The sequence below is a fragment of the Manacus candei genome, unplaced genomic scaffold, assembly GCF_025592945.1.
Source record: "Manacus candei isolate 608988 ecotype Guabito, Panama unplaced genomic scaffold, ASM2559294v1 h1tg000011l, whole genome shotgun sequence".
In the NCBI taxonomy this organism is placed as follows: Eukaryota; Metazoa; Chordata; class Aves; order Passeriformes; family Pipridae; genus Manacus; species Manacus candei.
This window is the reverse complement of record NW_026138059.1, coordinates 11,906,443-11,933,552: the sequence shown is the minus strand read 5'-3', so window position 1 is coordinate 11,933,552 and position 27,110 is coordinate 11,906,443. Positions and strand designations below refer to the sequence as shown.

General features: G+C 35.8%; 1 protein-coding gene across 5 annotated transcripts in view; it reads left to right on the top strand.

Moving 5' to 3' along the window:
• The window catches only part of CSMD1 (CUB and Sushi multiple domains 1), a 1,077,494-nt gene that overhangs the window by 820,328 nt on the left and 230,056 nt on the right, over positions 1-27,110 (top strand). For 4 of the 5 annotated variants that reach the window (XM_051778075.1, XM_051778072.1, XM_051778074.1 and 1 more), the window contains 4 exons: positions 8,672-8,860; positions 12,540-12,656; positions 14,084-14,299; positions 16,764-16,952. In XM_051778075.1, the coding sequence (XP_051634035.1) occupies positions 8,672-8,860; positions 12,540-12,656; positions 14,084-14,299; positions 16,764-16,952 (711 nt within the window). The remainder of the gene's footprint in view (positions 1-8,671; positions 8,861-12,539; positions 12,657-14,083; positions 14,300-16,763; positions 16,953-27,110) is intronic. The other variant, XM_051778073.1, reaches the window with a different exon arrangement.

The window sequence follows — 27,110 nt, the reverse complement described above, 5'->3', positions numbered from 1 at the left end:
GGATCTAAATGTTTATGTTATGTTTCATAAGACAGTCCTTAAATATTTAGTTTTGTGTTTTATTTTAAGCCCCTCATCAGGTAGATACCTTTTTTTTCTGTTAAAAATTAAACTAGTTAGCAACAAAATATCTTCCTTACGCATTCTTAAAGAGGAAGGTCTAATGATGAAATTATTTAGAAAAATATTTATTTTTTGCCTCTGTTGAAAAATTTAATACCTGACACACGTGGCACTAGTATTTGAGTGCTGTTTCTTTAGGTAGTCTGATAAAATGTCACTGTTTTCAAAGAACAAAACAAGGTAGAAAGACCCAATGGAGGTGTTGAGTCTTCTGCCAGGAACACAGGAGACTAAAATTTTATTTTGATTATCCTTGGGGGCTTAAGTATCGAGGTAGCTAGCGTTAAATGTATCACAACAGAGCTTCTATTTGTTTCACATTTCTTACATCTGTAAAAGACAAGGCAGTCAATTGTAAGCCTTAAGAAAACTTTCCTAATATTTTCTTTGGAGGTTCAAATGCCTGTCTTATTTGGAAGTATCCTAAAAATCTTCCAATTATAGTCATAACTTTGACAATAGATTAAATCACTGCACTGTGAAGCAGAAGGATCTCGATCTTGCTCAAAATAAAAAGTTCAATATAAGCTAAACCGAATTGATACTGAGATGGCAGTAATACTCTGCTAAGCTAAAATATGCCTGTAATACAGTTTTAATGAAAATGTAACCCTTTAAAGGTACTGTGAAGGATGTGAAGATAATCTGTTAATTCCTCTCCTTAAATTTCAGTCATTCAGCCTTTTGATGGTACTTCAAACATAGCTAATACAAGACAGTGTAGACTAAATCTTATGCATCTAAGTAAAAAAAATTAAAGAAGTGCCTAAAATATTCCTTAAGTAAAACTACTGATAAAATATTCATTTTTTTTGTCAAAAATAATTAATCTATAATCTTTTGACCAGCGTACTTCATGCCTCACTTACATTTCCCTGATCTCTCAGCTTACCTAGTTATTTGGTCTGGGTGGGGTTTGTTTTTTTTGTCTTGTTTGTATTTGTGTGGGAAGAGTTCTGTTCCTCATTCTGTAAAGTAGGTTGTGCAACCTTAGTCTTTTACTTAAATGAAAACAGATAGAAATACTTTATCTACAGATTCTCTTAATGTAAAGCCACCTATTATTAAAGTATTTTTGAAATTTTTCCTTCCTTAAATAAGAAACCATAATTTGCAAAGAAAATTGAGCAATTATTTTTTAAATCCAAATACTTTATTTAAAAGTCAGTGGGGTTTTATGTATTAATATTTCCTTCTATCCTAAAATTTATCTGAAATATAGAACAGATATAATATTTTAGTCATGCGTTGAGACAGTCATATTACAATGTACACCAGTATGTATTTGATAAACATTACAATTCCCTTACATAGTCAGGGAAATTGATTTGACATCAAGGATCACCAATCTTTGTAAAAACTTTCCTTATTGAGGCTATTGAAAAAATCTAGAAAATTAATGTTGTGATGTTTCTCAAAAGAAATGTTATCTGTAATAAAAAAATAAAGGTAATCTTTTATTCAAAGTGTATAAAATTAGGTATTTGTTTAGATTGGTTTCAGGAAAGAACTTTTTAGGCTCTCAAATATGCAATCTTCGAGGACTTGACAAAGTGTTGAGATTATTCAGACAGCTCACAATCAGTTTAGCAATGATAACACAGAAACTAAATACTTCCTTACACTTTTTCATTTAAGGAAAACATAATTCTTTTAATAGTCTGGATATGAGGCAAAGGTTTACAGAATTTTCAGTTGCAGGACGTGGTCAATGGAAAAAGATTTTGAATATTCAGGAAAAATTTTTTATATCGGCAGTCCATTTTACCCTGACTAAGAAGAATCAGTGCAGAGCCTGAATAAGAAAGGTATTTTTTGTGAAAGTGACCATGAAATAATATGGTTTATGATTGTTAAGAAATGAAAGAACGAAGCAACAGAGTTGTGATTAAATCAATGATTTTCAAAAATCTAAACTTCACCAAATATGACAAATTGGTAAGTGAATGTCCTTATGCCCTTGTGAGTGAACTCTGAAAGTCCTTTATCAAATAAATTGTGTTAAAGCCCAACAGAAAACTGTTATTTGGTTTTTGTGGAGGGTTTTTTGAGGATTGTTTTTTTCGTTTTGTTTTGGTTGGGTTGGTTGGTTTGGGTTGGGTTGGTTGGTTGGTTTTGTTGTTTTGAAAAAGATTTCTGTAACTATTTAAAAATCTCTTTTAATGATGTAACCCAAAAGTTAATAATGTAAATATTGGATATATTAAAACATAGCTGTAGATGGTTATCAAAGAATAACACAGACCTCTTAGGATAAAACAAAAAAAAAATAAAAATCTATGGTACATATTTAGTTCCAAGAACAAGAGACAGAAAGACAATGACAAAAATATCTATAAATATATTCAAATAAGAGAAAAAATAATAATAACTACTTTATAAAAATTTGACCAAACATCAGCCGTCACAGGGAAGACTAAACATTTTGTTCCTGCTTTGTAACTTTTGTGGAAAAGCTTAACTTTTACCACATACTTTACACAATTAAGTAAACATTTACATGGTAAGAGTACAGCATATAGAGAGAGGATACTGCACAATATTGAAATAATGGAATATATTTTATTCATCAGGAACTGTTGAAATTTCCTGTGGTATATGCAGAGGCAAAGCAGAAGCAGTGCTCCACTGAAAGTTATGTCTGAAAATTCAAAACTATAAGGAAGATTAAAAAAATATTCACAAGCAAGGATGGAGAGAAAAACAAAAAAGAAAATATGAGGACCAGAAGGATCAAGGACATTAGTTTTATCATCAGTCTTGAAAGATACTAGTTTTAAGCTGATAAACAAAATGATAAGGAACAAATGATTTGTATTTGATAAAAACAGATTATGTCAAACCAACCTAATTTCTTTCTTGACAGGTTAAGTAGTTTTGTAGATTGGGGAATGAAAAGGGAAGGAAACAGCTCTGTGCTGACATTTATAAGGCTTTTAGAAGTTTTCCAGAGAAAGCATAGAAATGTATATGAAATTATTATAGGTACAAGCACTTCAGTGATCACTGGAAAAAGTTTCCCAGAGATGTTGTGAAATCTTGATCCTTTGAGATACTAAAAATGCATTCAGACATGGATCCACCCAGGCAACCAGCTTTGGGTGACCTTGCTTGGTCAGAGGAGTTGGACTAGATGACCTCCAACAGTTCCTTCCACCCTGAATTGTTATTTGATTCTGTGATGCTGTGAAAAATTTTGAAAATGTTTACGTAAAAGAGTAGCCAACATTTATTAGTAGTTCACTAACTCAAATTTGTAAGGATTCTACTGTGAGCTGGCTTAGTTCCATAATTCTCTTGTATTTTATTAACAATTTTGATAATATAAGAAGAACAATTACAATTTCTGAGAATGATTCCTACTTACAATTACAACAAGCACTATGAGCAGAAGGTTAGAATTCAAAACAAGTTAGATGGACTGAAGAAAATGTCTGAAACAAAAGCAATTAAATTCTATAAAGAAACATGCTAAGCCTAAATGGGGGAGAAATTACAAGAACAAATACAAAATAGAAGTACAATGCAAAAAGATATGTGTTTTACACAGAACTTAAATAATCTAGAGAAAAATATAGTAGTATTTAAAAAATCAAATCTTCTGGACATTGTATTTAACCATCAAAATAAAAGAATTTCAGAAAATACTTTTTTTTTTTTTTAAAGAGGATTATTTTATCTAGGACTTGTTCAAAAGTTATTTCACTTCACTTGATGACCAGGGAGAATCGTGTCCAGTTTAAAAGAGTTTAAAAGGAGTAGCAGGTTGTTAACATGGAAATTATGACACATAAGGAGTCATTGAAAGGTTTGTACTTGTTTAGTCTAGAAAAAGTACGACTTGGCAGGCAGGAGGGAAGGCATGATAATAGTGTCATGTTTCTAGTATCTAAGAATTGCAGCTAGTCCTGGAGTTCAGTCTACTGCCTGTGCTTCCTCTCAGTCAACTCTTTCCAACCATTTTCCAACCAAATTTATCACTGTTGTGCCAGAATTTCTCATATATATTGTCTTTTTGTAGTCAGGACTCTCAGTACTGTCCATTATTGAACTTGTCTTACGTTATCTCCTATTGAGAAAAAACAAATCAAATCTTCATCTAAAGAAGCAAAGAAAAATTATTTGTTTTCAGCTAAAACTTACGTACTGAATCTTTTCCCTTGGGAATGAAACTCTGTTGCCTGAGCTGAGTTTTTTTATTTATGCAGCACCACATTTTCAGTCAGGAACTTGGAAGTTGATAGATTTGTTATAGCTTTCCATCTTCTTGCAAAAATCTGAAACAACATAGTGAATGTAATCTAGAGTTATAATTTCAAAAAGAAACTGATGAGTTTACCTGTTATATGTGACTCAGAATGCTGAAGCAGTTGATGTGTTCAGGCAGAGGTGGGAGGCTGTCCTAAGAGGAAGGAAATTTAACAGCATTACTGTGGACATCCATTTGCACTAACACTTCAAAATATGAAGTATGATGTCTCTGAAAAAAAATAATCTGTATATATCAAAGTTAAAATTTCATACACATGAAATTATTTAGGGCACATACAGTGCAGAATATTATAGACTTAAAAGGGTTCTTTGAGACTATATTAAGCAATTTCAGCCAGGCGAAGGGAATCTAAAAATGCACTCTGTCAGCTAACATGGTACATTTGCATTAAGAGCATGCAGTCAAGTCTAGAAGAAACTTATTCATCTAGAATTTAAGTATGTCAGGGTTACCTCATGAAAACTAGATCATAAGCTTTCAAATCTGAATTCTAAGTGAGGTATAAGAAGAGCTGGAGGGTATGGGGAATATTTTGCTGTGAAAGCTAGAGTCATTATTTATGATACGTTTATTTGTAGTCCTGCTTCCAACTCTCATATCTATAATTCTAAACCCTTCCCTTTATGCCCTAATAAATCAATTTTTTCCTTAGTTTTGAACTCCTCCTACTTTGTTCCTAAGGCTATGTGGTAGTCTTAGATAAATAGAGCAGCATAGAAGCATAGAAGTTGTACTGAGAGCACAACTGCCACCAAAATAGTTATAGATGCAGAGGCAGCTGAGAGGACCAGGACCTCCAGGATGTGTTTAGGGGGCTAAGAAGCTAGGAAATGTGTAACAACCTGCTATTGAGAATTTTGTGCTGTTAGTAGTTGGTTTTGCAGAAGGAACTTCTTTGGCATAAAGTACACTCTAAAATATCATGTTAAAAATTCAGGTCAGCTATGAGAAAGCACATAAAATCTTTGAAGACCTCAGAAGAACTAATCTTGCTCAAGGTTCTTACAGCATCTATGAGGGATAATATCCATATGAAATCATAGTGCCAAAATACTGAAATTAATGTGAAAATACTTAAGTAAATGAAACGGATGCCACTGCTTTGAGAATAAATCTAAATTTTATGTAAAAAAAATGACAAGAAATTCTAAACTCAATAGTCCAGTATTATTTAAACAGAGACTCAACAAATAATTTTTCTAAATAAAGTAGATCAAAATTGCCTGAATAAAAAGTGTTTACAATGCTTCCCCTTCCCCTCTCCCCACCATATGATTCCTGTCCCTTTGTTGGCAAGTTTTTTCACAAGTCAGTGGTTTTTTGGGTTGAAAATCACTCTGCATGGCATCCTCTGTCTTCCTGTTGTCTCTGAGGTTTGACTATGTGTTTGCTAGCTGCTGTTTTCAGTCAGCTTCTAGGGTTTTTTTTCTTTTACTGCAGGCTTCATGGTGGTTGAGACATTATATTTTGCAATCTTTTTACTCGCTACAGTCAGTATCTTCAAGGTTTTCCTCTGGACATGCTCAGCTTCTCATAGAAGAAGGAACAGTGTCCCTTATCCCTCCCAAGCCTGAACAGGTTCTACCTCAGTCATCATTGTTTCAGGAACACAACATAGTGTATGAGTGTAGGAGGCAAGGGTTTGGTTACAGGGGAGTTGCAGGAGTGGTCTTTTTGGAGGAGAGGCTGTGGCTGCTCTGTGCTGGACACAGCTGGTTCCAGCTGGCTCCAATGGACCCACCTCGGTACACAGCCCATCAGCCAAGCTGGTGGTACCTCTGTGACAAAATATTTCAGAAGGAACAAAAGGCTGCTTGGGTGAGTGAGGAGTGAGGAAAAGAAAGTGTGAGAAACAATCCTACAAACACCAAGGTCAGACAAAAGAGTACTTCAGGCAGATAGTCCCCTGCAGCCCATGAAAGAGACCACAGTGGGGCAGATATCCACACTGCAGTCTGCAGTGGGCCTCATTTCAGGAGCAGGTAGCTATTCCCTGAAGGACATTGCAGCCCATGCAGGTTTATCCAGGACTGCAACCTGTGGGAAGGACCCACCCTTAGGTCAGGGAAAAGTGTGAAGAGGAAGAAGCAGCAGATAGAAGCTGTTACAGACTGATCACAATCCCCATTCTCTATCCCTCTTAGGGAGGGTTGGGGAAGTAGAGAAGCTGTAAATGAAGGAGTGAAGTTGAGCCTGGGAAGAAGGGGGGTGTGGTGGGGTAACCTTGGCTAGATGCCAGGTGCCCAAATCTTAAGAACACCTTCCCCCCACCCCTCCCTTCCTCCCAGGTTCAACTTCATTTTCAATTTTATCTACCTCCTATTTCTGAGAAGTGAAGGACCATGGGGAATGAGAGTTGTGGTCAGTTCATCACACATTCTCTTTGCTGCTCTTCTTTCCTCAGACCCTTCCCCTGCTTCAGCATTGAGTTCCTCTTGCAGGAGACAATCCTCCATGAACTTTTCCACAGACTACAGTTCTTCACAAACTGGTCCAGCATAGGTTCCTTCCATAGCATCCAGTCCTTCATTAATAGACTGCTCCAGCATGGGTCCCCTGTAGGGTCACAAGTCCAACCAGAAAACCTGCTCCAGCATGAGCTGCTCTCTCCACATGTCCTCAGGTCCTGCCTGGAGCCTGCTCCAGTGTGAGCTTTACAAAGGGTCACAGTCCTCTGGGCGTCCACCTGCTTCAGTGTGGAGACATACCACAATGATGCACCCTGGATCTCTATGGGCTGCAGGGGCACAACCTGCCTCACCACAGGCTTGACCACAGACTGCAGGGGAATCTCTGCTTCCACACCTGGAGCACCTCCTCCCTCCTCCTTCCTTCTTCACTGATCTTGGTATCTCAAAGTTTTGCTCTCACATATTCTCACTCTTCTCTACGGCTGTTGTTCTGCAGCAATTGTTTTTGTCCTTCATAACTATGTTTTCCCAGAAGCACTACCACCATCTCTGATGGCCTCAGCTTTGTCTCAGCAGCAGGACCATTTTGGAACCAGGTGGCTTTGGCTCTGCTGGACATGGGGGAAGCTTCTGGCAACTTCTCCCAGAAGCCACTCCTGTAGCCACTCCTGGCTACTAACACTTGGCCATACAAACCTGATACAGGGGTAGGGGGCGAGGGAGTGGTTTAGCTTTTGTCTTTGTTTCTCACCATCCCAGTCTATTTTTAACTGGTAATACATTATGTTCCTCAAGTTGAGTCTGTTTTGACTGTGATGTTAGTTATTAAGTGATCTCCTTGTCATTATCTTAGACCATGAGCTTCTTCATGTTACGTTCTATCTTGTTTTCTCCCCCTGTACTTCTGAAGTGAGTAAAAAGAGAGCAGGTGAGTGGGGGACTGGCAGCCAGCTGAGGTCAACCCACCAAGGTGAACCCACCATACATAGCAACAGAAAAGAAAAGAAATTCCTATCATCCAAACAGAGTCTTTATTTCTTTCCCTCATATGTATACATTACATGATTATATGATTAAATTCCACAATTGTTTGCTATCACTTTGAGCATAATGGATAATGAGTTAATGAGTTAATGGGCCTTCATTTGATAATTTCAGAGGTTTTTTTCTTCTTCATTGTATAGCTCCAGGTTTATTTACTGAACACTATTCAATCTCTCTTGTAAGACATAGTTACCAGAGACTCCTTTCTGTCAGATAAGAGTTATACAATTGTGTAAGCTATATTATTTGTCTTTCTATTTTTGATGCATAGGATCATATCTGTAAGAATTAATAAGTAGTTTCTGAGTTTTTCAACTGCAGTTTTTTGACATTTTTTTTGCTATATTAAATAATCATTACTATGACAAGTAAATTTAATTGTCCTGCAGTATCAGGAACTGAATAGATGAAATGAAATAAATATCATTTATATACTACCAAAATTTGTATTCATATTTTGAGCCTTAATATCTTTCTATAGTTTCAGATGACCAGTCCTTTTGTGTTTGTTTTTTTGTGTGTCTGTTTGTTTTTAGTTTTTTTGATTGATGAAATATACTTTAAAGCTCCAGTCTTTTTCTACTTCATTTGGACTTCTCTATTCTATGAAATTGAAAATTGGAAAACTGTGCTCTGAGTCAATGACAACTAGAGAAAGTGCTTTATATCCCACATCAGTTCTCAGGCAATGCTAACTAGTATCTTTTGAAGGCTCTTTCTTCCTCCTGTCTTCCTCATTTTGTGTTTTGTTTGCGATATTTTTCTGTGTACTATCTGAAAAACAAAGGGGTAAAAACCAAATTAAATCTGTGTGTTTCAGGTGTTACTCTGGAATCAGATTCCTGCCTTGACCCAGGGATTCCTGTGAATGGCCATCGCCATGGTAACAACTTTAATATCCGCTCCACAGTAACTTTTAGCTGTGATCCAGGATATACACTGAGTGATGAAGAACCACTCATATGTGAAAGAAACCATCAGTGGAATCATGCATTACCCAGCTGTGATGGTAAGTGTCAAGCTTTTCAGATGGTAACTTTTAAGTCCACAAAAGTTGATCTCCTATTTTTCAGAACTAATTAAGCTTGTCATTGCTACCACCTCCCTTAAATTGCACCAAGGTCCACACTTCTAAAAAATTATTTTACTGTTATTAAAAGCCATGCTTTACATCTCTTTATCAACTTTCAGTCAAATACTGAAAAAACCCAGGCATGTATTAACAAATAGAAAAACTGAGATTCTTCCAGGGTGCCATTGTTCAGCTGTGAATTGAAATGGAGCCATACAACTAATGATTTCAAAGAAAAGCCAATAAACTTAATTTATATTTTAAATTTGGAATACTGAATACCAAAATGACTGCTCAAAATTTAGGATATTCAATACTAAAAGGGATGATCATCAGCCTATGTAATTAATTTTCTTAACATACTTTTGCTTTGAAATTTTAGATAGTTTATTAATGGTTTTTGGGGGGGATGCAGTATCAAACTGTCTACAGCTTCCATGAAACATTTTTTAAAATGCTGAACTACTGTCATGGTTTAAGCCCAGCCAGCAACCAAACCCCGCTCAGCCACTCACTCACTCCTCCACCAGCAGAATCAGGGAGAGAATTGCAAGGGTAGAAGTTGGAAAATTTGAGTGTTGAGATGAAGACAGTTTAATAGAAAAGGTCAAAGCCATGCAGCCAAACAAAGCAAAACAAGAAACAAATTCATTACTTCCCATGTGAAGGCAGGTGTTCAGCTATCTCCAGGAGAGCAAGGCCCCATCATGTATAACAGTTACTTGGGAAGACAAACACCATCACTTCGAACTTCTCCCCCTTCTTCCTTTTTCAGCCCATTTTATGTACTAAGCATGATGCCATATGGTGTAGGATACTCCTTGGATCAGTTGGGGGCAGCTATCCCAGCTGCATCTCCTCCCAACCTCCCATGCAACCTCAGCCTCCTCATCAGTGTGGCGGTATGTGAAGCAGAAAAGGCCTTGGCTCTATGTAAGCCCTGTTCAGCAATAACAAAAACACCCCTATATTATAAACTGGTTTCTCAGCACAAATGCAAAACACAACCCCATACCAACCACTGTGAAGAAAATTAACCAGCCAAGACCAGCACAACTACCCTAGCAAATATTTCTTTGCTCTTTTTTATAATTGGATTTTTTGCTATATTCTTTTTCTGTGAACCACTGAATCAACTTATTTTTTGTATGGAATGCTTGTACTTTTGCTATAAAATCCCTGTTATAGAAAACACAGAACAACAGTCAACAAAGGCTCTTGCTTTAGTGAATTACTTACATCAATGAATTTCTAACTCCCTTTTCAGGTCCAAAATTTTCTTGGATTACAGTGGAAAGTCATAGGACAAACTTAGAGCTAGATTAACAAAGTATTTTAGTTTCTCACTCTGTTTTAAACCGTTTTGTTAAATCTGAGCACTAATCTTCTCTGGCTTCTAATTCTCACTACAGGCTTATGGTCCCATGCACAAAACATATAAGCTACCAAAAGATTATTATAATAATCTAATCTAGCATTCAAACTCGCTCATCTTGTAATCATTATAATTTATTTCTCCTTTAAAAGTGCAGAAAAAAATCATTTTTTAGAATTTGTTTGCTTTGGTGTGCTGGATTGAAGAACACTATTGTAGGAATCTTAACTTTGACTAATATCTTATTCTTTATCTATTTACTTTGTACTAAAATGTGTGGATTATTTTTGAGTTAAAACACCAATATTTATCTCTTTTGTTTGCTCATGAATGTTGAACTACGGGAAGCTCTAGTTAATTTTCAGTCATTGAAAAAGAGTCCTTATTTCCCAGGTCCTTCACCCACTTCCTGTGTGAATGTATAAGAGAAATTTTCAAACCTTTCTGGAATATGTCCTCTAGGCAAGCAACATATAAAGATTATACACAGTCTCTTCTTTTTTCCTCACATATTCAACTAGTCTAAATTTACCTAGTCTAAAAAGATAAAATAAAACTTGTGTTCTATTAGGTAATCATCCTATTAGTTTTCTCTTTGAGCCTCAGAAAGTTGTGATCCAAATTTTTGGCATGTGACAGATTTAACTGAGGTTGAATTGAGTATTTTGCAGTCATTTGCAGACTATTGATGTTCTTAAAATTTCAACTTCAGAAACTAAATCAGCAAAGTAGATGCCTTTGGGAAAAACACGTTGCTTTGTTTCATGCCAACAAAGAAGAAATAGAACTGCATGCAGAGACATGGTTAATGTCAAGTTAGAGCATGAAAGTTATTTTTGATGGAGAGATAAATTAAAATGGATAAATTACATGTTCTTAATTTAATCTTTAAAATATGGAAATTATTTTGAAATATTTAATATCTGCTTTAAGGACTGCACAGTTAAATATTTTTCTTCCTTCTGTGATGTTTACAGAATAAGATGGATTTTTAATGAATGTACTATTGTTCATTTATGGGACTGAACCTGATAGCCGTAATTATGTTATTTATTATTAAGTAATATTATCAGCCATATATTTACTGTGGGTTTAGCCAAACATATTCTCATTCATATTTATGTGCAGAATGCATATATGCAGATAAAACCAGGCTAGAAACATTTACTTTCCTTCTACTTATTTATATATATATATATATATATAATACATAAATTCAAGACATTAAAAACTTTAACAAAAACCTTATAATGCCAGCATGTTATATCTATATGTATCTAATATCCATATCTAATATCTATATCTAATATCTATCTATCTATCTAAAATATACATTACATGCAGGTACTGCAAGTTTATTGAACATTTTGTCATGTATATTTGCCATCTAGTTTATGGCAAAGTGTATCACTCTATGACGAAGAAGACTAAAAAGCATCTTAATGCTTTGTTGTTTTATTGTTTAAATATTTAGTACATTAAAATTTTAAAAAAACAACAGCATAAAACCAGACAGCAACAGATGAGTGAAAAGCATGCTGTATTTATAAGATCTGTGCGCAATTCAGCATGCAAATCTTAAACTTTAATTAATTTACCATGCAAATTTGAGCAGCATAGTTAAGGAAATTCTGGTATGCATAAAATGTTTTCTAGTTCTTGTGTCTTCCAAAATATTCAGTTCCAAATGAATTACTTATAATGGAACAATCTGAATCTTTGAAAGAGAGGAAAATGGACTTTTTTTTTCTTGAGCATCTCAGTATATGTCAGAGACAAACTTTTATTATTTGAAAAACATACACCTTTTTACTTATTTTCTTTGTTTAAAAATGCAGTTACATTTATACCTTTCCAAACCTTTAGTGCAAGAAAAATAGCAGCAAGATATTTATTTCTGAGTTACTTCACAAAAAAAAGAATCTTGCTTCATGCATACTACTACAATAGGAATTCATACTTGCAATATTCTTGAATAAATTTGTACTTATTTTTGTATTTTGCTAACTAACAAGAGAGTCTGTAGATGAAAAATAAACTCACTCTCAAGGACTAATGTAGGAATAAATAAATTGTTGTCAAAAATGAATGTTATGGCTTTGGATTAATTAACTTCTTATTTTAATACTTATCCCTATTTCTAATTTTATGGGTAGCTCAAAAATGAACTATTTATTGAAAAACAGGATTTCTGTATGACTTCTTTTACTTCCTCCCCTTTTTTTCCCCCCTCTTCTTAAGCTCTGTGTGGTGGATATATTCATGGGAAGAGTGGAACTGTTCTTTCCCCAGGTTTTCCTGATTTTTACCCAAACTCTTTAAACTGCACTTGGACTATTGAAGTGTCTCATGGCAAGGGTAAGCATCTAATATGAAGCACATATGCATATTAAATGTCTATATATTAAGAAATGCAGATACACATAGACAAAAAAATGTCTGAGTTAAACCAGCACTTTTTGCCATTCCTTTGAGGACGAAATTTAATTTCTCAAAATAAATATCTTCAAATATGGTATTTCCAGATTGTGTTTATTTTTCAAAAGCAACATTCTTATAACAGTTACTAGAGGAAATGGGTTTTTGTCTCAGAGAAATGGAAAAGAATAGAAGTAAAATATGTGAAAATAATAGCTATTTGTTAAATAGCACTAAATTTTATCAGTCAAAGATGTTAGGACCTTGTTCATAGCTCTTCACCATTGCTAAGCATGAAGAAACAGATTTGATCTGTGTATTCAGACTTAAATTATTAGGGCCAAAAATTAGATATCTTTATGTTATATGTACAGTAGAGTAATATTTGAATGCATAGCTAATCTTGTCAGTTTATCCATTAAGGAAATGTGTACAATAACCTAAGGAAAAAAGCCCAGAAACTACTAAAAATGTCTTACATACCGTTAAATCAAAACATAATAAAAATTTGCTGAGAAGTGTATTGGAAGTTTCTACTGTTTAAAATCTTCTTACAGACTGGATTTTTTGTTTAGAACTCATATGACATTTTAAATCTGAAATATAGATGAGAAGACTTTCTAAGAAGAATGTTGTTCCCCACAATAATTGTATTGTATTTATCATATTTTAAAATGCATTGTATTTGAAATCTATTCTATTTGAAAACCAAACTGTAAGTCAAAATTTAACTAATTGCTGAGCTGGAGGTTGGCAAATGAAAGAACAGTAATGACTTCAATAAAGGACCAGTCCCAGAAAATATGAAACTGTATATATGTAAGACTGTACATAAAACTTGTATACACTTTGTCCTTGTTTATGGGCACTTCCCTGAAGTTTAGAATCAAAAAAGAGATTCGTGTTGGAGAAAATACAAAAATAAAACATAAATACAAAATTTTAGCCAAGTATTAAAGTATGTCTCCTAGTTTAATTTTGAGGTCATGGCAGAGATTATTAATAAAAGAGACATACAGGACCTTGAATAAAACCGTAGTCTAATAAGAAATGAAAAAAACCTAAACAATACAAATTTGGATTTTCATATTGCTGTATACAATTTACACTGAATGCCATCAATTCTGTTATGGGAACTATTGATTTAAAGTGAGCTAAACAAGCATCCACTCTGCACATATTGATTGGTTGAGCACAAGTGCTTTCTGCAAGCTTTATTTTCAGAATTTCAAGTTTTGAATCCATGCAAAACTTTTTCTTAAACAGTTTCCATATAATGTAAGAATTGCTTTCTGTGTCACCTATATATGAATAAAAAACTTCCTACTAAATACTTTTTTTTCCTCCCCTTTCTGATATTTTTAAAGGTGTACAGCTGGTTTTTCATACTTTTCACCTTGAGAGCTCTCATGACTATTTGCTCATCACTGAAGATGGCAGCTTCACAGAACCAGTAGCCAGGTTAACTGGCTCAGTCTTACCCCCTACAATTAAAGCTGGTCTCTTTGGAAATTTTACTGCTCAGCTTCGATTTATATCTGATTTTTCAATTTCTTATGAAGGTTTCAACATAACATTTTCAGGTAATGAATTCTATTCTTCTAAGTATTCTGAAATTTTTCCAGAGAATTGTTTTACGTGTAGATAACAAAAACACGATGAACCACCAGTAAAAAAAAGTTAATCAAAACTGTATAGTGTCTATCATAGAAAACTGGCTAAGGTTTATGGAAGTGGCCAAGAGACTGAGAAGGATGTAGGTGAAGTGACTGTTTTAAGAAGTCTTTCCTGTTCTTAGAGAACCATCAAATGTGCAAAAAAGAAGTTTGGAGGAAAATTAAGAGGAAAAAAATTACAGAGATAGAAGGTACCACTTCACAAGAAAGTAACTAACTGGTACTGTCTTACTAAAGGAAGTATAGAAACTTTAAAAAAGCAGTGGTGAGCCAACTCAGATTCACAAAGGAATCTAAATTGAAGACTGATTTTGGAATAGCATATGTTTATAAAGGTAAAATGAAATAAAATATTTATTATATGTTGTAACAAATGTTGTTGTAACAAATTACCTCTTTAAAATACTTGAAACATTTAGTAACTGCTTCTTAATTACAGTCTTCTAAAACTAGATGACATCTAAAATACATTTCTGGATAATTTTCTTTGCCTATCTCTATTACTGGAAAGTAGAATATTTACAGATTTGCATATGAATGAATCAGGTGCTTGTTGAGATGCACATGCACATGGGTATTCTGTGGAAGAAGTAAAAAAGGAACTCATATCCAATTCCTTGAAAAACAATAAGTTTTGTTGAAATCTGGCAATGTTTACAGATGAACACGCAATGTATGAATAATATATCTTATTTAACTTGCTTATTTAAAAAAAGGAAAAAAACTCTACCTCACTGATTAAAGCAATAATGTTGGATTTACTCCTGTCAAATGCTGAAATACATTCAATCTGGATACATTGGACTTACCAAACCAGAGGTCAGCAGTTTTACAAGTTTGAAATGTAAATACAAGTGCTAAATTTTATCTCTGATAGTTTGTTTATCAATAACTGAAAATGGTAGATCACTAGGCAACTTGTAGAAAAACAAACAAAATATTGTGGATGCAAGGAGGAAAATTGTGCAGTAACAAAAAATGCAGATCGCAGAACTTTTCAAACACAGTCAAAGGTTTATGCCCTACCTACAACTGTTACATACATAGATAACCAACATATGCTATCATTTATATTAAAGATATATTTTGATAAATATTATCAGGTACAATAATTTTGTGAAACAAATAATGAGTCTTCTTTCTTATTTTCACACAATCAGAATGTACTTCTTTGTAGTAAGAAGTGTTTAGTGAGAAGACTTTAATGTGTTTTGAATGTCATCTAACACAGAAAAATTCTCAAATGCCTAAGGGTGTGCCACAGGATATCTCCATGTCTACCTTAGCCTCTATAGTACTGAACAAAGGTAGTAGATCACGTGTTTCCAAAATTTATAACTTTTGCCAGCAGAAACTGGTGTGGTTTATAGATTCCCTCTAATATTCAGGACTTTCCTGCAAGGCAATTACTAAAGGGAAGGATTTCTTTATTTAGTTATATTTGACTTAATATTCAGTAAGTCAGCTGTTCAAACACTCCCTCAGAGGTTAGTTTTTTCTCCTGGCTAAATGGAGTCTCTTCCTCCAAGTAAGTGGATTTGACCCTACCTTCCACCGAAGTCCAAGGTAAATGTTTTAGAAAATGGCTTTTCTTATGTGTTATCAGAAGTGATCTCTTGAGTCTTTTGGATCATATTCTGAAGAATATAAAATCAGACTTATTGGGTTACATGTTAAGTTGATCTCTTTCTTGTCTCAAACAATGGTTGGTAGTGGATATCTAGGGAAGAAAAGGAAATTACAAACCAGGAAAACATAGAGTGATACTTCCCCAACATACCCTGTGGGGATGGGGAAATGTGGCTCAGATATTTTCTGAGTTTGATTTGGTCCCTCTGCAATAGCCCTGCCTTTTTCCCATTAATTTATTCTGACTACTCCTGAATTATTCCTGATGTGTAGTTATAAAAGCACACTTTTTGAAAATATGGTCATATGTCTTTCATTCACCTAACCATGTGTTTGATATTTTATTACATTTTCTTCACTGCATAATGGCGTTGGGCTTTTTTTAATTGTAAGTCTCACTTCTAAAACTGTTTGGGATTTCAGATGAAATGAAACAAGAATTATATACAAAAAGAGTAATTAAACAAAATTATAGTAAATCGCTCACAGTCCAAGCTGATTACAGCCCTTGAAATTAAGAAAATAGATGTAGTGTGGATGGGATACAATAGATGCATAATTACCGTATATATAGTCAGAATAGACTTATAGAAACAGTAGTGGGTTTTAGTAGAGAATGCAACTCTGAAACATGTTTTCCAAGTGTTCCAGACAAAAACAATGCAATTAATATGGTAAGTTTGGTTTTCTCATATGGACAACTTGTCCAAATTATTTATATGTTATGTTTTATTGTCTGCAGAATATGATCTGGAGCCATGTGATGATCCTGGTGTTCCTGCCTTCAGTAGGCGAATTGGTTTTCATTTCGGTGTTGGAGATTCCTTGATATTTTCTTGTTTCCCTGGATACCGCCTGGAAGGTGCTAATAAACTTACCTGCCTGGGAGGTGGTCGGCGTGTATGGAGTGCACCTCTGCCAAGGTGTGTGGGTAGGTGGTCACATGCTTTCATTTCATTCATCAAATCGTTAATAGCACATGGCATGTGTCAGAATACCAGGCAGAGAACAAAGACCTTGGGTTGAAAGAATTGATCCCCAAGCTGTAAAAACTTTAAAGTCATGCAAAGTATAAGTAATGCATGTGTCTTTTACTTAGAAAACTTAGAGAAAATAAGAAGGAATAATTATAATTGTGCTAGAAAATAAGATCAAAATGTCATGTGCCATAAAATATAAAACTAATTATTAAACTGTATGACACAGTTAAGTTATAAATTTCATACTTTGTCTTTCAGGGTAGAGAAACAATGTTTAGAATTTTTAGGTGAAAATACCCTGCCTTAGAGCCCGCCAGCTGGTTTTAAAGGTTTTTTTTTCATATTGAGTTTTTATTCTTGTAACTCTAAACTTTTAGAATTTTTACAGTTTATAAATTGCTTTACAGCATTGTAAACTGTATTTGTTTTTAAATTAATGCGCTGTCCTTAAAAATTGGTAACTATAAGATCAAACTGTTTTGATCTTTTTACTGTTCTTTTTTGGGAAGAGCTCTGGGACTATATTTTATAAAATTTGTACAGTTGCTATATTTGATTTATGAAATGGTTTTATCACTACCATGTCAACTGAATCTCATCAGCTACTATTGACATAATGTTTCTGAAGTGTCAAATAGTTTCATACACTTCTAAATGGATTTCTTAAGAGGGCTCTTGTTTTAAATAAGATTTTATTTCATGAAGGGAGAAACTCAGCTTCAACTTTTTTCTTTTGTTTGTTTTAAAGGGACAGATTTTTATATCTGAAAAAGTCATGTACCTTGTATATACATGTAAGATACATGAAACAAAGTAAATTATCTCAAATTTTGTTTTTAAAAACTGGGGTTATTCAAGATGTGATGAAAGGAAGTTACAGTTGAGAGAGAAATCAAAATCATATGGAATTTGCCAGTCGTTTGGAAATTCTAGATTTAAGTCTTAGGTTATATTCAGGACTATATCAGCCCTGGGATATTTGTCTGGTTTGGGTTGTTTGGGCTTTTTTTTTGGTGTTTCTCTGCTTCTGGGGATCTTCTCTATGTTCCATTCAATCACATTTAGTTTAGTATAAATATCATAAAATTGTATTCTTCTGCAGAAATGCTGTTATCTTGTGCTGAAGAAAAGAGTCATTTTATATGATGGTCATGTATGTTTTATTTTGTAAATGTTGTTATCTTTTAGAAAGCCTTTCCCACATTATCTACAGTAATAAATGATTCATTCCTGGTGTCTTGAAAATGCTCACTTAGTTATTCTCATTATGTGAATGATACACTGGAAAGTTGCAAAGATTACCAAAGTATCAATAATTATCTTAATGAAGTATCAACCATTGAATTAGCCATGAATTTTTAGGACTAATGTAACCACTTACTGTGCCAGACACAGAAATACCTATATATTTTCCCATGCATAATATAGTGATACATACCTAATCATGCATATATGTGATAAGTCTGTAATTCATATAGAAATGGAATTTATTTTGGAATTTATTTTTTCTTATTATGTTCAGTTTTGAATAAATTTATTGACTGACCCTGAGACTTCTGTCACTGTAAAAGACCCCTCTTTCTAAACGATTAGTAAAACCTTTTATAAAATATGCATAGACAACTGGCATTTCTCTAAAACAAGATAATCTAAACAACTCTTTTAAGTCAACCTATGAAGAAAATTTGGTCTCTGATTGTGTAGCAAACTAAAGATACCCATAATGCAACTAAAACAAATACAAGGAAAGAAATTTTGCAAAGCAGCTAAGTGAAACTGAGGGGGAAAGACACACTCAATACCATTCAAGCTGCTTAAATAAGTGATTTTTTTTCTTAACACTGAGAAGGTTTTACAGAGGTCTCTTTTCTTGTTGCCATGGCACCTAAGACATAAAGGGTGAAGATATCCTCTTACCCTGAAAAGGAGTTCACACAAAGGCTACTTCTTTCACAGAAGAGTGAAAAGAAACTACTTGTCCTGAAATCTGCTGGCTTTGGAGTGTACATTCAAAAGTTAAATCTAGTCTCAACTCAGTGTCACAAATACATAAGCACATTACTGGGTTCAATAGCCTCTTGATTATTTCTTCCTCATTATCATTTCTACACTGACCAAATTCATATACATAATGTATACACACCAACCTTTATATATCAACAAGGATTTTTCAGTCCTTCTATGACACATGGTAAGATATTCTTTCATGGTTCTTTTAATCAGATTCAGGATGAAAACCCTTTAAATTTAATTACATTTAATTTGTAAACTACACAAACACATGCTGATTTGTATCAGAGAAGTTGTATTCAGTTTCATCTGCTGATGAAAACACAATAAATCAACAGGGTTTCCAAAGGTATTGCCCTTCTCTATCCAAGTAAATAATTTCATGTCCTTCCTCTAGTGTTATCTCCAACATGTTTTGCAGTTTTCCTGGTCAGAGAACTATTTGTACCTTTTCACCATTTCTTCTTCTTTGAAGAGCTATTTTGCAGGCACAGGAAAAGCAGAGCTTGGGACATCTGGTTGTCCTAATATTGTGATGCTGGCATTGTTGTTTTAAGACTTTGAGTCCCATATGAACAACATTATCATAACTTTCAGTGACCTATCTCCATGCTGTGAAGGTAGATGGTCTTTCCCTGGACTTCAAAGGTCTTTATCTGATTACCTGGAAGGTCTTTATCTGATTGCCTCTTCTGCAGTAAGGACACTCCTTGTCACAACAAAAAGACACCACCAAGTCTACTTGCAAAATCAGATTCATATTCATAAACAGGTGGCCTTGTAAATCTTATTTCCCTGTGTCAGTGCTTCACTCTCTTGCTTTTTCAATTAGAATAATTTTGTGTATCTCAGCTATGTACTTCAAGTTGTTATGCAGTATTATTCCACCTCATCCCAGAATTTTGAAGACTCTACCTAGTTTCCCTTTGAGTAGCCACTCCACTGCTGTGTCCTTCAATCAGATCTCTCCCTTGACTAGAAAGCAATTTGTACCTACAGCCACTTGCTTGCTGCTATTTGATGAAAAATGCAGAGAAGATCCAGGCCCTTAAGACTGACTCCCTTTGCACTGTTTAAAGAATAGATGTGATCATTACTCAGTGGTGTCAAATTTCCCCCATCTCAGAAGATTAAACTGTTTCTTTCTTTTCTTCTTTAAAACTTTGCTTCTCCTATGGGAGTAAATCCCTTTACCTGTCTGGTGAATTTTCTTTTCGCATTGACATGATGTGGCTTCTGAGGAAGATCCCTTCCCTCCACCACTTTATATGAACTGTAGAAACACTGGGGCTGCCAATCTCCTCACAGAGAATTTCTTGTTCTTGAATTGTTTAAAAGAATGGTAGCAGGGTCATCCATAAAGAAATTTCATTTCCTGTAGGACCTTCCTCAAAGCACTCAAGTAACAATGATTTCTCTGACAAATGTGTCAGTAGTTGGTAACTGCAGATTACATTGAAGAGACACTTCAATCTCTTTTCACACAAGAGTACTGTTTCCCGGCTTTATAGACACAGTAGTTGCATTTGGGAGAACTATCCCATGATTTTTACTGAGCTAGTGACTCGATCAGCACATATGCTACATTAAGGCTTTTCTGCAGTTACCCACTGTATAAACACATAGACAGTCTTCTGTGAAAAAAATCCCTGTATGTCTACCTCTATGCAGCTATTCTTTGAGCTATGATGTCTAAATGTACATTCACAGTGTTCCCTTTCACCCCTCCACTCAAAATTTACTGCAACTGAGAGGAATGTGACATTAAGGGGAACTCCACTACTTAGCTATTTTGTGTGATGCAGAGAATTAATTGAGGTATGAACTCAATTACAGAGAGTGTTAAGGGAAAAATATCTTCCTACCAATCCTGACACAGGGCTACCTGGAAAATAAATATGCATATTGTCTTGAAAAGGAAATGTCAATAACCCATGTCTTTAGATTTGAGGCTACTGATTTAAGCATCTGGCTTTTTACTGTTCTGAAACAGCTTGTCACCTGTAAGGTTGCTTTATAACAATATTATCATCTGGTATGTTACTGTAATTGGCATGTGTGTAGGTTTAATTTTCCAGATCTACTTCTGAATAATTTAATTATTATTTAAAATCACTAGTTTTGTGTTGGGGGGGGGGTTAAAAGTCAAGCTACTGGAGTACAGAAAAGCTTCTCTATCTTTTGTCTAGTTGAGATTTGTAAACAGAAAACAGATTCTGTGCCCTTCATTTGTTTACATCTTATCCATTGTTATTATTCATTGTTCTGTTATTATTGCTGCAATTATTATTCCAGTATTTTCCAGAAGAAAAAAAAATCAAACCCATGATTCATGGTTGTGATGGGTTACTGACACTAATTCCACATGTATGATTTATTCCCATTATGTAGCTTGCTTTTACATAGTTGCATTATACATATATGTATATATGCATGTATATATATATATATATATACATGTATATATATATATACACATAGTGTATATATAACTTTATATTTATTTCATCATGGTGAAGACAAAATTGTTGAAGAGTGTGGATGCACATTCTTCTCACTTTTTTCTTCCAGCAATGTATTTTTTTCTCTACCTATAATTAAAGAGTTCTATTACAGTTTCATTTACATTTCACAGTTGACTACATTTTCCTGAGGACAAAACCCAGCTTTTAGTGAGTTGGTTCCCCTAGAGTACAGATCCAAGCATAAAGCTGCTAGGCAGTCACGCACTTCTGCATATCCACAAAGCTGTGTGAATCTCAGAAGCTTGGTGAATGCTGGAGTTCAGAAATTAGGTGGAACAACTTAGTTTGTTGAAGTTTCTGATTCTGAGGCTACTGTCCTCCTAAAGGAGAACATCACAATCATGTTTCTGCTGCTTATTGTCATCACTAACCTTTTAAATAGGATCCACACACCATTTCTGGGAAATCTGTTACTAAGGCAGATTTCCTAAAACTTATCTAACAAACTATGTTTTTAATCATACTTTTCTTACTTTCCAGTCTTCTTTAAGTCAAACTAGTCAGGAGCTTTCTAACATTCTGTTTTGGAGTTATGTTACTGTTACAAAAGGAATTGAAGGACTCAAAGGTTAAGAGAAGCATTCCTAAATTAAAAAAAAAAAAATAAAAAAAACCCAAACAGTGAACCAGAAGACCATGAAAGCAAAAGGAAAAAAATTGATAGCTCATTAGAGGTCATAAGAAATGACAAAAAGCTTCCATTTGCAAGGGTAGGAGAGACTTCTCTTTCCTTCAGAAAGAATATAGGGGAATTGTTTCAACTTGCACTAAATTGTTTTGAGTCCGAGGGAGAGAGAAAGAGAAAAAGAATGGAAGAGACAAAGAGAGAAAGAAAGAAAGAAAGAAAGAGAGAAAGGGAAAGAAGAAAAAGAAAGAAACAACATTCTTGTACCTATTGTGTTCTGACAAGATCTATAAAATTACGAAGTTGTTGTCATATTAAAACACATCTAAATTCCTTGTTACATAGCTTAAAATAGCCTGTAATAAGCAAAATTTGTTCCGTAAATATCTGCTGCTTACATGGTTCCAATTTAGATTCTTCACTTCCTAATCTACCAAACTATGGAAGTCTGCCAAACTACAGCATCCAAAAGACAAGATCCTTAAACTCTTCTTTTTAAAGAAAAAAAATCTATATGGTTATCTGTGTCTTCTCAGACTTGGTGAGGAGTAGGATATATGCAAAAGAAGAAATAGGACACAAAACAGGATACCCGGTAAGTATGCACATGTCCAGAGATAGGTGGCCAACAAGTAGGGGCTCAGGGAGTGGAGGGAGTTTAGATTGCAGTGATAAATGCATGCATCTGATATGTGCTTAAATAATCTCCTAAGCACTTTTTGAAATGTAACTTTATAATTTACAGTGGTCATCTAAAAAGGTAAGGAATGAGTCTTATAATTTTGGTGTTCCTTTATGGTGCACTGTGAAATACTGACGAAATTCTGAAGAGAGTAGAAATTTCAGCTTTTGCTTCCTATTTGTCAAAGATGTTCTGTTCACTGATTGTTGAATGCAGTGGGTAAAAACCTGAGTGGAGACCCCTTTACAGTGAAATGCAAAGTACAGGGCCCAGACGTAGATACCTTCTCTTTACAAAAGACTAATTTCGCGAGGAGGAAACAATCCCCGTTGGACTCACCCTGGGTGCTCATTCTTTTTGAATCAGTCATTAACCCAGAGAGGGTTAATATCTTGCTCCTATTAAACTTCTCTGAGGGTCCGCTTGACTTTCTCCCAGAGAAAACCTTCCAACAGGTCCAGTTTACACCAGAAAAACTTTCAACAAGTCTGATGTGCCCAAGAGGGGAAAAATTATCATGATGATTTCATAATGAGAGGACAGTCCCATTTGACTCGCTCTTGCTAGTAATACCCTTCAGTAACCCACTGAGGGTCAATGTCCTTCTTCCCACTACCTTATCTGAGGATTGGCTTGATTTTCTCCCAGGGAAAACCTTTTAACAGGTCCAAGTCACACCAGAAAACCATACAACAGCTTTGGACTACAATGATCACATCCAAGGGATCCAGTCCAATGTTACAATTATGCAATGCTCTGGCCTGCCTGGAGGTTTAGGGGAAGGTAGTTTGATTTTCTCTGAGCAGTGCGTGGGAGAAACAGGAATTCTGGGGAGATTCAATAACGTACGGGTCATTAACCCAAAGAGGGTTAATGTCTTTCTTCCCATTAACCCTCTTTGAGGGTCAGCTTCACTTTCTCACAGAGAAAATCTTACACAGCAGGTCAAGCCTGGCTTACACCAGAAAACCTCTCAACAAATCTGATGTGCCCAGGTCCTACTGAGAGGAGAAAAATTATCATTAACTTTTAACAGTGGGGAACAGTCGAGATCAGGCATATATCCCAGGTTGCCATGATCTCCTGCTGGAGATTTTGGCATAGACCAAAAATCAGTTCTCCTTTGTTCAATACTCTGGCTGTTATGCCTGTAGAAAAACCTCCTCACTGCTTTTCACAGGGTAATCTTGTCCCTGACACCAATTTTATGTTATTACCCGCCCCTGAAAGTAGGGTAGCTGAGGTTCTTGTTAATAGGTCTGTTGGGGCAGATCAGAGTGAAATGACACTGAATGACATGTTTATAAATATGCATGCGTGGTAGGTTTATTTTAGAACAATTTGGTTGCAATGGAAAGGAGATATATGGCCATTTTGGTTATAATCTATGGAAATATAAAAACATCATTTAAGAAAATATATAACGAAAAGAAAGAAAAAGAAAGAATAAGAGTGGATAGTGAAAAGTTATCACTACTTGTGGATCCAGTGACGATACTTGATTGTTGCAATTTAGACGTCTGTTGGTTGAAGTGATGGTTGCAGGCTTAATCTATCAGGGCCAGGGGAAGCCTCCACAACATAAGTTCAATGGGTTAATACATGTTCAGGTTCAGGTGGGAATGTCCAAATACCTCTCCTGAGCAGGGGAATTCTACACTTTCTTATGCAACACTGTGGACCATGTGTAGTCCTCTGGTGGAAGTTCCTAGAAATGGAAGTCTGGGGGCACTTCAGAGGTCTTTGATGGTTTCTGATATTAATGACACCTTCTAAGACATGACTGCTGTTTCTCACTTCAGCATAAGCATAGTTGAGCCAGTTCTACCTTAACAGAAGGGATGAAAACCCCAGGTGAATGTCCCAATACCTCCACCTCGGGTGAAGTTTTACACCTGAGCCAGTTTCTGGATCTCTTTCCCCACCCACGGCATGGGGCGGCCCTGTTCTAGTTCCATCTCCATCTGAGGAACCATTCTGACGTCTTGAAGGATGGGGAAAGGGAACTCCAGCATCAGGGGGTTTCTTCAGGCCCTGAGCCTGAAGGGGAGAGGTGCCTTCCCCTCTTCTCCCCACCCATGTGGTTCCATGACCGGTACGGAGACAGCACACCGGGTGTGGAGAGGAGGCAAGAGAGAGTTTATTACTGGGGATGTTACATTTATAGGGTTTAGGAGGATTCACAAAGTAACCAATTAGAAGTCTCAAGGGGCTTACAGGAACACCCAATCACAGGAAGGGGTTAACAAGGACCAATGAGAAACACCTCAGGACACCTTCTCAGGACATTCCTGAGATAACACTACCGTGGGGGGTCTTGGGAAGAAGAAACACGTGTTTGCAAAGAGACCACCAAAACCCATTTTAAGACATGTTTAAACAACAGTTTTCCCATATAATGCAGGTTTAGTGCCACACCAGTTGTGTAAGGGGGGATATCATCATGGCTTCCTTTGGGAAGGACTCTACCCACATTTGCTACAAGCGCATTGGTGGCTAAAAAGGCCAATACGAGATAGACATGACCGGTTGCAAAAGGCACAGCAGAAAGACTCCTTAGGTGATATCGACAAGACACGGTTCTTTCTGTGTTGTCTTTTCTCCTCGAGAGTGACCCTGCGTGTGCAGCAGTGTTATAGCTAATATGTTTCCAGACCTCTGGATTGAAGGCCGTAGTAGACCAATGATGATGATCAATATGACCAAGGTCGAGATATTGTTTCAGGGAGTCCTTGTATCTCCTCTTCGGGGCTCTTCTCTTGCAGCAACCGGTGGCAAGTTCACCATAGAACACAATCTTAGGGAGGCGGTGGTCCTTCATCCTGGAGACGTGTCCTACCCAGCACAGTTGTGCTTTCAGCAACATGACCTCAACACTCATAAGTGCTACCTGTTCTAGAAGAGACATATTAGTCACATAATCTGACCAGTACAATCCTAAACCAGATGTTTAGGATTGTATGGAGGTAGTGATGGAAGTGTTCTAAGAGTCGCAGGTGGTAGTGGTAAATGACCCATGATTGGACCCAAATAAAAGAGTGGACAGTACAATGGCTCTGTAAACACTGATCTTTGTACTTTTCTTCAAGTGTTTATTACACCATACTCTTTTATGGAGTTTTCTGAAAGGTCTATATGCCTTTGCTAACCTGTTGTCAATCTCTTCATGAGTCTTACTATCCAAGGAGATGATGCTTCCCAGGTAATTAAACTGCTGGACTGATTTGAACTCTGATTGGCCAATGGTGATATGGGGATGATGGAAGACTTCCTGAGGTGCAGGTTGATAGAAAACTTCTGTCTTCTTCAAACTGACTTCCAGCCCAAACAGCTCAGCAACCTCAGCAAAGCAGGATGTTAAACGCTGCAGAGCTACTTCTGTGTGGGTGAAGTGGTGGTGTCAGCATAAAGCAGTTCACGGACAAGATGGTTTAAGGTCTTAGTGTGGGCCTTCAGTAGCCTTAGGTTGAATAGGATTCCATCAGTACGGTATCGAATGTAGATACCATCTTCTTCGTTGAGGTCTGCAGTGGCCCTTTGGAGCATCATGCTGAAAAAGATTGTGAATAGAGTTGGTGCAAGAACGCAGCCTTGTTTCACACCATTGAATATTAGAAAGGGCTCAGAAAGTGCATTGCCATATCTGACTTGACCGTGCTGATCCTCATGGAGTGAGATGATCATTTTAAGGAACTTGGGGGGACAACCTAACCGTTCCAAAATCTGCCATAGACCTTTTCTGCTCACAGTATCAAAAGCTTTGGTGAAATCAACAAAGGTTACATATAGTCCTCTGTTCTGTTCCCTACACTTCTCTTCCAGTTGTCTGAGAACAAATACCATGTCTGTGGTGCTCCTGTTGGCTCTGAAATCACACTGGCTTTCAGGAAGAAGTTCTTCTGCAATAGCGGGTACTAGTCTGTTCAAAAGTATTCTTGCCAGGATTTTACCAACAATGGAGAGCAGAGTAATACCTCGGTAATTTGAGCAGTCTGATTTATCTCCTTTCTTCTTATACAAGGTGATGATGACTGCGTCACAAAAGTCTGAAGGTCTGATGGTAGTTCACCTAGTTCCCAACAGTGCACCACGAATTTGTGAAATTTATCATGGAGTGCTTGGCCTCCCTGCTTCCAGACTTCAGATGGAATTCCATCAACTCCAGCTACCTTGCCAGTTTTCACCTACTGTATGGCCTTAAGAGTTTCTCCCATAGTAGGGGCAATATCCAATTCATTTTTCACCAGTTGTTGTGTAATGTACTGAA